This window comes from Cucumis sativus, chromosome 4 (assembly GCF_000004075.3).
Source record: "Cucumis sativus cultivar 9930 chromosome 4, Cucumber_9930_V3, whole genome shotgun sequence".
Lineage (NCBI taxonomy): Eukaryota > Viridiplantae > Streptophyta > Magnoliopsida > Cucurbitales > Cucurbitaceae > Cucumis > Cucumis sativus.
Window position 1 is genome coordinate 22,509,391 of NC_026658.2, and position 11,835 is coordinate 22,521,225.

The 11,835-nt window shown below is 29.2% G+C and overlaps 1 protein-coding gene across 1 annotated transcript; it reads right to left on the bottom strand.

Annotated features, from left to right (window-relative positions):
- Positions 1–10,483: 10,483 nt before the first annotated feature.
- On the bottom strand, positions 10,484–11,835 carry LOC101215298 (40S ribosomal protein S15a-1). The gene is made up of 4 exons (XM_004144582.3): positions 11,683–11,835; positions 11,263–11,400; positions 11,008–11,168; positions 10,484–10,913 (listed from the first exon to the last, which is right to left on the bottom strand). The coding sequence occupies exons 2-4, from the start codon at positions 11,393–11,395 to the stop codon at positions 10,815–10,817; spliced, it is 393 nt and encodes a 130-aa protein (XP_004144630.1). The 5' UTR covers positions 11,396–11,400; positions 11,683–11,835; the 3' UTR covers positions 10,484–10,814.

Sequence of the window (11,835 nt, forward strand, 5' to 3'; positions counted from 1 at the left end):
AAGAGAAAAAGAGAGGGATTTGTGATAAATATGGGAGAGAGCTTTGAATGAAGGCGCAGTTCAATTCAACGCGCTTTCATATTAAAATTTCGAGATATTCATTCTATATATTTATAGTGTCTTTTTTTTTATATATATAAGATTTTTCCTTTTTCTTTTTCCTTTTTATTTTTTTCTTTTGAAGGCATTACAATGGAAGTGTAAGAAAAGAAAATGAAACATTATAGAGTTGATATTAGAAACAATATTTCAATTAAGTTAAATTGACGTTGATTAGTCTGTCTTGATAATGCAAAGTTGTAAAATGTTTGACTGGAGTGAGTAATTGTTTTTTGATAGAAATAAATAAATAAAAGAAGGGGGATGTTGGTGGGGTATTTGTGGAGTGGGGGGAAGGGGAGGGTTTGTGTGTCCTCGTGCTTCCGCCACACGGCATTAAAATAATAGCCTAAAAGCTTACAAAAGCTGCTTTCTATCTCCAACTCCCACGTAACTCAAATTAAATTGAATTAAACTCTTTTTCCTTCCCTTCCCTTCTCCCCCGGCGCCCTCTCAAGTTTGACCCTTCCTTCTTTTTTTCTTTTCCTTTGACCCCTTCCCTTTTTATTTTCACTCTCTATTTCTTATAATAATAATAATAAATACTATTATTATTTATAAATTTTAAAATTTGAATGGTTCTCGTCATTGAATTCATATTCTTTTTTATTATTATTATTTTAATAATGACGTGGTATTGTACATTAAATGGATTTTTCATACATAATTGAAAACTACATCTTTACCCACATTTGATGTTTCAATGTCGAACTAAAATGAATTTTAAAACGCACTTACATGACATCGACAATAAATTTATTTTTTAAAAAATAACATGACTTACAAAGCAGTGAAGTTTTGTTTTAAGTGTTTTCAAATTTAATTATCTTATAATATAAATAAATCATATATAAGATTCTTAGGTTTATGTGCTGGTTATGCAAAAATTTGGCTCATTCAACATTGGAGTGCAAAGCCAAAACCAACGGAACATTAGGTCCAAAGGTCCAACTTCCCACCATCAGTCCACCATGACCTTGTTTGTCTTGGTTTCGATCTCGTATGTCTTTATTTATCGTCATGGTTTAAAATCACCCATAACAAGTAAAATTGATAACATTTTTTTTTAATGTTTGTCGTTAACATTGATTATAAATCATTTTTCTTTTTTGGTAATGTTTATTTGGTTATTGATGTAGAAGAGATGACATTAAATGGTTTGCTCACCTCTTTTTCTTACGTCTCATGTGCTCCCTTTCATAACATTGACTCTTTTTCATTATTTTTTCTTCTTCTTCAAATACTTTTCACACTAGTAAATTCTAAATAATAATATAATAAGTGGTGAAAATAAAATAAGGAAAATGTAATAAAATTTAGAAAGCATGTGACCAAAATAAATAAGAGATTGCATTAAACCCTATCCAATTATAAGCACTCCACAACGTTGTTGATAAGTTTTGATGTGGACCTTCAACTAATTTAAATTCCACAATTTTATGATTTTAGGTTTACAAAATAGAAAAGAAACCCCAATCACATTATTATTTCACTATTAAAAGGAATATACGTTCAATGGTTCTCGTTTAATTAGCACGTGTCAAATAAAAGAGTTAATTTCACTAACACTAATTAAATTTTAGCACATATTTAATTTCAATCATTCGACTTTTTTTTAAAAAGATAAAAAGTAGATATTGAGATTGTTATTACTATCACTTCAACTCAACGATTTAGTTGGGTTGTAATTAAACTTTCACACGATTAAGGGCTTTTTCAACTATTACGCAGGAACGCACTTCTATTTTTCCTTTACTAGACTAGCAGTGTCCCGTGGTTCCTATACCACACTGTTTTTTAGTCTTTTTCTTTTAGTGCTTCAACCCAAAGTAATAGCTTAACGCTAGTTTAGTGGATTAAGATGGCTACGCTCCAATTCACTCAAGAATTGGACGACAATGGTCCGTCAACAAGCTTATTATAAACTTGAATGCAATTGATGATTGAAACCATCATCTACCCATAATTCGTATATCAATACGGATATTATTCAATTAACACATGGTATAATATATATCTTCCATTAAAATGTTAAATATTCAAATGGGACGTCATGGAAAAGTGATTTGGTTTGTAATGTAAATGAATTTATGATATGAAGAAAGAAGGGAAAAGATGGCTTCTAAAATTGGAGTCCATTTTCCAAAACTACAATACATGAAATGTCCACAAAATACAAAAAGAACCAAAGAAAGTGCAAAAGAACCAAATAAACTAAGAAAGGAAAATCCTTGGCTGTCTGCCATTAACAAATTTTCTTGAAATGAACAAAAACAAAATCTCAATCCAATCCCATGCACCCTTCAAATAATATCCACCATCTATTGTTCACATGAACCTATGCTTCTCATTGCTTTTTCTTACAACTAACTTGCTTATATTCGAGTTTAGTCAAATATATAACAATTCAAGATTCAGTGAAAGTATGCAAGTTGAGTTTGATGTTTAATAAATATATAACCTATGCTTTAAATAATTTTAAAATTTTCATTAACTATGTATCAATTAATCTAGTTGTTACATTTTGAAAGAGTTCATTTTTTATCCTTGAATATTTTACTTTCATGAAAATTAGAATAAGGCGATCAAAATAATCTATTTTAAAAATGAGACTCAATCAAATGAATTAAAAGTTGGGAGTTCAACCAAAGTTGTAATAATTTTTTTCTAAAACCAAAAATTGTCTATAAAAATTAAAAGAAAAAAATTACATTTTTAGTCTTTAAGTTTTGATGAATATATACGTTTGGTCCACAAGTTTTAAAAATTGATTTTTTCAGTCCTCATGTTTATAAGAATAGACTCATTTGGTGTCTAAGTTTTTAAAAATAGATTTTAAAAGACTCATCAAATAACTTTATACATTTATTTTAAATAATTATACAAGAATTTAAATTAGAAGAATAAGTTCTAAAAATAAAATCATCTCTAAAACTAATTTTTCTTAATTTTAAATATCATATAATTGTGTTTTAAAAATTAAACATAAAATATTTATAGAACCTATTGTTATAAGATTAAAAATGAGGGAGAAAAGTAGATATTGAAGGAAAGTGGAGGAGCAAAAAAGGTAGTTGGAGGAAATTAGAAATAATGGATGAAAATAAATAAGTTAGAAGGAGTAAAATGAAAAGAAAATGGGATTTAAATAAAGAGAAAGGAGAAATGGAAATTGGAGGAGGGTGGGAACCAAGGGCGTTGCCGCCACGCACTAAAAAAGAGTCTTGAGTTTGGCCTTCCATAGGGGGGATTGGTTTACGATAACCGTCGGATTGATGGATGCGACCGTTGACTAGGATTGAGAAAATAGGAAGGTCAGTGGCCACTGGGTGGAAGAAGTTGGCTTTACTGTGGGAACGGGTGCACCGGATCTTGTAAAGTGTGGCCCACTTTTTACGTTTTCTCTTTATTTGACTTTGAAAGTTGAAATTCGTAATGAATAAAATAAATTAAACGAAACCCTAAACCGGACCTTATTTCTTTCTTATTCTTCTCTTCCTTTACTCTCTCTCTCTCTCTCTCTCGTTTCGTTGGTAGATGACCATGAGCTGGGACCCACTCAATATAGTTTTAAAAGTCTTTGCTCTAATTAATGATCCAATTTATAATGTTTGTTTCCTTTTTTAAAAAGATAATAAAAAAAAAGGTTTAGATTTATTTATTACATTATCTTAATTCATTTAATTAATTCTGTTGCTGAATACTAAGGTTTTTTTTTTTTATATGGGTTCCATATGTGTTGAATGGTGGGAGGTCGAACGTATTTAGTTTAGATGGTTATTACATATATTACTACGATGTGGAGTAGTAGAATTTTCTAAACGTCTTGAATCAAATACGTATAAAGGATGAGTTGATTATGTACATATTGATATGGGTTGATTCAATATTATGGAATGTTGTTTATGTCAACAACTTATTTTGAGATGTAGAAGAAGAAAATATATATATTCTTAGTTTGTATGTTAATAAAGTATCTAAGTTTTGTGTGATCAAGTGCAAGAGCTAGTTGGTTGTGATCATTGAGAGGAGGATTTGGAAGGCCGTAAATAATTTGATGTTTTAAAAGATGTTTATCTCTTTCAATGCAGTCGAGCGACTTGAAAGTTATTAATATATTGAATGATGGTTCTATAGATGTTACAGAGTCTCTTTTTGATCTTTAACGTTCAGTCTTATGCATAGGAGTTGGAAAATGTTCCTTTATTTTTTGTTGGTGATTATATATACATATAGTTGAATTCTTATTTGACTTGAAGGGAAAATTAAGTCTTTTTTTTAATGACAATAAATTCATAATTAATGTAAAAGGAATTATTGGCTAATACATTTAGTGCCCAAACTTCAAACATTTAATAACCATTAAGCACTCAAAGTCAATTAGATAATTTAGTTTGATTAATGTTATTTTTAACCCCAAAAAAAAGTGTAAAAATAAAAAATAAGTAGAATGAATTTTTGTGTTTTTAGTGATTTTTTCGAAAGTAAATAGTTTGTTTTTATTATTATTATTATAATATATTTTTAAAAAAAATCCAATAATAGAAAGAAAAAAAACCTAAAATGTTGCAATTAATTAGTTGAAAACTTGTAATGCTAAGGGGGAAAAAATGGTATAAGGGGTTCTCAAAATAATAACTCACTTTGTGTATAAAAATTCTTTAAGGGTAGGGTTTTAGTTTTAAGATTTAAAAAGATATTGAAATCAAATAAGGAATGAGAACGGTTTTAATTGATATGAGTAGGCTTTGAATATGTGTACTTTGATATTGTATATTTCATAACTTAAGCAAGCATTAGCTCCTGGTTAGTATCGACTGTACGTATGTCATATTTTGTGGTCTCGTACCTAGTGAATATCAAATTATGTGCCAGTCAATGTTGTCTTTACGTTCATGTTGATCGTTTAGTCGAACTATTTTCATATTAGTATTATGGTCTTGGTGTTGCATGCTTCCAAACTAGGGTCCAGACACATGTATGTGTTCTCAACCATATTTGACGGTCCATACTCTAGTGATGATCGACAAATTATGCATTGACTTTATCTGACCTACGTTCATGTTGATTGTTTAGTTGAACTTTTTTCAAGTTGTCACTGGTCCCTTTCTCACACAAGGACGTTCAATTATGCATAACCAGATTATGGTCCTAACTCTCATGTACTTTAGTGTTTGGACCGCATCACTAACATTGATTTATTCCATAATAATTATTATCGTTATTATTAATATTGTAGTGTGCATAAAGAAAATATATATACATACACATATATAAAGAACATATATTAATGCATATGAAAAACCTAAAATCCCACTTATCATATTTCAAAGTACCATTATGAAAACAAAATTATTGAAAGCTTAATGAATAAACCACATGTTACGTATTAGGGTTTATATTGAATATATTATGCCGGGAAAAAAACCAATTATAATATGGTGTATTATGTATAGTTTAGAGACTAAAATAAAACGTTTTCTCTTTCGATTAACACGTCTTCTTAACTATTAGTCAACATCTAATAATAATGAACCACTAATAGAATGATGAAGAAGGTCGTATTTAAAAAGCATTGAATTTGGAAAAGAAAAATAAATTGGCAAAAAACCAATTACGTTTTCCCCTAAGTTTAATCAAACAAGCATGAGCCTAATTTTTGACTTTTTAAAATGGTAATAGTTCGTCCATGAAAACAAAGCAAAAAGGTATGCAAAATGGATGTGAAAAAATGTGTTCCATTAAACTTAGATACCAAACTAAGCAAAGTCAATGATAATGAATTCCATCTCCACTATATATTTATAAAGTAATTTCAACATATAAAGAAATAAACCTAAATTGTTAACTTTTTTTTTTTTTCTCTATAGAGTCAAAAACCATTTTCTTAACCATCAACTAATTGAATTGTCAATGGCCATCAAATTTTGATGGACATTTTAGACCATGGTGTGTTCATCACACTTGTCCCATTGACAAAGAGTCATAATGCCCCAATTTTGAATTTTAGGTAGAAGTGCCAATTAAAAAAGAAGGAAATATTGATCAATAATGTTATAATGTTACTATAGGGTATTTTAATTTGAATTCTATTTGTGCTTTTGGATTGAAGGCTTATTTCTATTGTGAACTCTAATACAATATTAGATAACATGACAAAGTGGAAAAGATGGTTGAGTTGAAAATGTGGAAACATAATTAATTTAGTTTTACAAAATACAAATTTTATATGTCTTTCCCTATTTACTTGTTGTTTATGTTTTTCATTTTTCATCCACCATTGTGTGAGTCACCTCAGTGCTTTTTTAATTGTAATAATAATTTTTTAGGCAAGGAAATACAATAGGCAATAAAAATGTTACACATATATTACAAAAAAATAGTGGTAATTGAAACTAAATTCAAGAGGTTTTAAAATTAGGTAATTGAATATAGAAAGAAAAAAATGTAGATTGGTATTTTAACCTAAGAAGCGAAAGCAGGAAGGTGGTGTATGGCGAGGTGGATTGTTATGGATGTGGGCTCAGTTATTCCTCATTTTTGGGCCCAAACCCAAATTACCTGACTAACTTACCCGAGACAGATAACAGTGAGAATGACAAAATAATAAATAATAATTTGAAAAATAATAAATTCTAAAAATATTTTGATTTTTAGCCAGAAAAAAAAAAAAAACCTTTGGAAGTAGATATTTTTTTACAATTTTTCAATCGATTTTACCCCTTCATAGATTGAAACTCACTTTTATCGAATACAGTGTATTTGTGCAAAGTAAAATAATGAAATATAATACAGAATTACAAATACAGTGTATTTACATACCATTTAGTTTTATAAAAATATTAAATAAATATTTATTTTCGAGATTAATCTCGCTTAATCAACATCTCCTAGATTTATGCTTTCAATTTATATAAAATTTTTGAATTTGTAGGATTCAAATCAAATGATTAACAATTTATTTTTATTAATATATATAATAATAGTTATTTAATTCATACACTTTTTACTATCCATGATTGATAATATAATTCTTTCAATATACTTTTCATAAGCAAGTTAATTCTTAGTAGTATTGATAATATAATTTATTCATTGCATGTTTGGTTAATTCTTAATAACATTTTATTATATCATACAAATACACAATTTTTCATATTTATCTTCCATTGTTTTTTGATTATATATAGTGATAAATATTTATTTTATCATTTTATTTTAAAAGTTTAGTTGGAAGATCTCTAAAATTTGAATTGGAAATTGTATCTTTTCCTAAAATTGTGTATTTGATATAATAACAAATTTCATATTAACATTGTATACTCCTTGTAATTATGCATGTAACAATTATTTCCTATATTATATCAATGTCATTTGATATAATAACAACTTTATATTAAGATTGTATTTCTTCCTATAATTATGCATTTAACGATCATTTCATAAAATGGTTCATTTAACATAATAATAAATTGAAATTAAAACTTCCATAAAATGATTCATTTAAGGATTTTTCCATAAAATGACTTTATTTGTTATTTCCGATGCATTTGACAAGGAAAGTTTTCATTCCATAAAATGAAATAACAATTTTCTAAATAGTATCATTGAATCATAATCACGGTTATTCAACTAACTAAACTTTATAATAACCAATAGAATTAAGATTTTCCAAATATAGTATTTGTCAAAGTATGAGTAATGTTACAAACAACAGATTTGGAACACATAAAAAGGTAAAAAAAATTGATAATCAAAATATAGTATCATTCTGGGTATAAGATAATTGATATATTCCAAATGTAGTGTATTTGAATAACACAAAAAAGTAGACATTATGTTGGAAAAGGCGGAAAACAATATACTTTACAAACAACATTCAAATTTGTTAAATCTTAACTTGCGATTTTGTTATATGAGATTGCAACAATCTCCCCTATAATAACCACAAATATGTATACAAGATTTTCAAATTTGTTATCTTTTAAACAATTTATTAACCTTTTATTAAATAATACCTAATATATATTTTTAATAAAAATTTGAATTTGAATTTAAATTTTAGATTTAACTGTGCCTCAATCACATTTCTTCAATTATTTGAATTTCTTTTTTAGGTTTTATTAGATAAAAAAAAAGAATAAGATTGAAAGAGGGGGACAGCCGACGAGAGTCAAACACGGTGAGAGAAGAATTGAAGAAAAAGTTCATTGTGTCCCCATTGTTTCCACAAGTGGTGAATTCTTTGATGAATTGAAGAAGAAACGGATGATTTTAGGTTTAAGAGGTTTTGACCCAAAGAAATTTCGTCAGATTTCATGATTTCTTGTGAGAGATGATTGATCCATGACTCTCTTTTGTATTTTTGAAAATTGAATTAAAATATTGTGAAATTGCCGATAAGGATAAGAGAAAGAGGAAGATGAACCGATGAAGTTTTCCAATAATGACACATTATTTAATCTTTATATTTTTGTATGAATTTTTATGTAACATATGTTATTTCAATTACAGTATATTTTGGGTTTAAGTGGACAATTGTATTCTTCATATTTAATAAGAGCATTTGAGAAATTATTTTATTTATTTACTTTTCTAATTTTTATGTTTTGCTATTCTAATAATTTAAAATTATTTTTTCTATTTGTTCAAAGTTAAAATTCATAATTTGCTATTCTTTTTTACACGCCTACTTTAAAAACCTATTTTAATCTTTTTATTTGACAATATATGAAAGTGAAAGATTTAAACCTTGATAGGTAAAAGGTAGCTTATTTGTTTTATTTTTTCAAAAGCATATAAAAGAGAATGGTAATGCATTTTATCTTAAGGTTTATCTTCTTCATAAACTTCTACAAATGTTGAGTAAGAAATTTTGGTCAATTAAATTATATCACGTGATGATTATAATTTGATTGGATTTTGGGTAGTCACGTTTTCTCATATCCAACCCAATGCAAGCTTATATCCAACCCAATGCAAGCTCCTAATGATAAATCGAACCAAACAAGGAGTCCTAAGCTTGCCAAGAAAATGAGTCCAAGCCCAACAACCAAATGGACCCAAGTCCAAGCCCACCAAGTAAATGGGCTCAAGGTCACCTAAAGTCCATGAAATTTTTTTATAAATAGAATCATTTGCCCCTCATTTAAGGAGATCTTTAGTTGAAAGAAGAATTTGAAACTCTTAAAAATTGAAGATTCATCAAACTTTTACAAGTTCCCAAGACGTGCTTGAAGATTCAAGATTCAAACTTGATCAACAGCTTCTAATTCAAACTAGCTTCTAATTACCTTGAGCTTCTAATTCAAACTAGCTTCTAATTACCTTGAGATCAACAATTTAGTACAATTACCTTGAGCTTCTAATTCAAACTAGCTTCTAATTACCTTGAGATCAACAACTTAGTACAAGTTCATATCAACCTCGAGATCAACAACTTTTAATTCAAACTTCTACAAGCTACAAGCTCTCAAACGTGCAAATTCATATTAACCTTGAGATCAACAGCTTCTGAAAGAACTTAAAAGATTAAACTTTTCTTGGATTCTAGAGATCGAAGTTGATTTTCATCCAAATTTATTATTGACTATGATTATCGACAACCAAAATCCATCACCAACATTGTGATTAAAAAAGAGAACAATGGGTTATGATAAAAAAAAGAGGAGATTTTAGGACCAGAAGATTCCCAAAATCATAATTTCAATTCAGTGATCCTTTAATCATCTTCATCACCTACCTGATCTCTTGCGTAATGCCTATGGGGTACTTAAATAGTAATCTTTTGGAATATTAGTATATATTTGTTGCGAGAGAACTCATCATTCAAATAAAACTGGCTTCAATAAATGCACTCTTCAGTGTTTATTCTTGATTTGGAGTGAAGACATGCTGAACCATATAAAATTGGTGATGGGATTAAAGACAGAAGCTTGGAAGAGCTTCAGAATTTGTTAAAGATGGAGAATTATGAAGAAACAATTAAAGAGGGAGAGTAGCTGTGTCTCAATTTCTGGATTTGAAGTATGTAATTGGAAATGCAAATTACAGATCTTGTGTTGCAAGGAGGTGTGAAATTCAAATCCCTCTGCACAATTATTGAACTAAGAAAAGGTAACTATAAAAAGAATTCTAAATTGAGCATTGTTCAAACCCAAGTTAGAAGAAATCCTATACACGCAAAGCTCGCGATTCATATCTCAACCATAGCACATATAGTTGTCTAGACTGAACAAATCATTTGGAACAGTGATAAAAAACCATGGTGGTTCATTCTACCAAAACTAAGTCTCCAATTTTCAGTTCTAGAATTATCTATTAAAGTTGCCCAAAAGGATCATATAATTGTAAGATAGAAGAATTGAAAAGAATCATCAAAAGATGGAGAAGGAATCATACATAAATATGATATAGAACACACAAATTGATGGGTGGGTGAGGGAACATAATTGCTGTCTGAGAAAATTGCAATGAATTCCAAAGCTTGAAAACTATGGCAATTCCAGTTTTAGTATAGCAAACAAATAAAACTCATAGATTAAGAAAAATGGCTCATGAAAGTCTCCAAAAAGAATGCAGGCCAAATCTCCTGTATCCTCCCCACCAACCAAAACAGCAACTAAAAACAAAACAGGACTCTCTACTGCTTCCCCATCTAAGTTCAAAAGTGCAGAAAATACCAAAAAGAAGAAAAACCAATCTCACAACATTACTTAGTAAAAGAAACCAAGCACTTTACCACCAACGTTCTTTCTTCTGGCCTCTTCGTGATCCATGATTCCCGCAGATGTAGTCAAGACGATGAATCCAAACTGCAATCATGCGGATGTCGTTTGTTATAAAAAGTTCGGATTCGAGTAAAATACAAACAAGTCTTAACATAATACAATTAAGAAAGAAACATACCTGTCTAGAGGGTAGCAACCTAGCAGTCCAACCTTCAATCTCCTTGACACCGACATCAAAACGGGGACTTATGACACCACATTTGTTAAGTCTCCCATTCAGCTCAACAACAATTTTCCCTGATCTATGGTCATCAACGAACTCAAACTCCCCAATGTATCCTAAAACAATGAAATTTTTAACAGAACCAAAATTAAACAGGTTTAAGGTGTTGCAACGAATGAGATGGAAATGAAATTGCTAAACAACGTATACCGTGCTTCTGCATAACGAGAAGAAACTTGATGATAACTTTAGAAGACGGTCTTATCATGACCTGACGCTTCCCTCGTTTCTCAGCATTATACATGCTTTTAAGCGCATCATTCAGAACACTCACACGCACCATTATTACTGCAAATACATAAATCCCCAAAGTTCAAGTTAAGAACGCCGCAAAATTAAACGAACAACTAAAAATGTGTATATCTTCTCAAATGATAAAACCCTACTTCTAATATGAATCATTAAATAAAAAAAACGACCTATGAAATTAATTAACAAATCATACAGTCAATCCTTTCTAGAAAAAAAATCCAATTTATCTATAAGCAGTGTATAAATTTGACTTCTACGCTTAAATCATCGACTAGAAGAAGTAAATAAAGAATGAAACGAAAGAAATTCAAAACAAACCCGAGAGAGAAGGGAGGCCAGAAGACGAAAATTGCAGAGTTCGAATGGGAATTAGGGCTTCTGCTTCTTCAACGGCTGAGTGAAAAGAGAGAAGAGAGAAGATGAAACCTAATTTATTTATAGTGCCGTTTAAAATAGGGCTGGGTTGTAAAC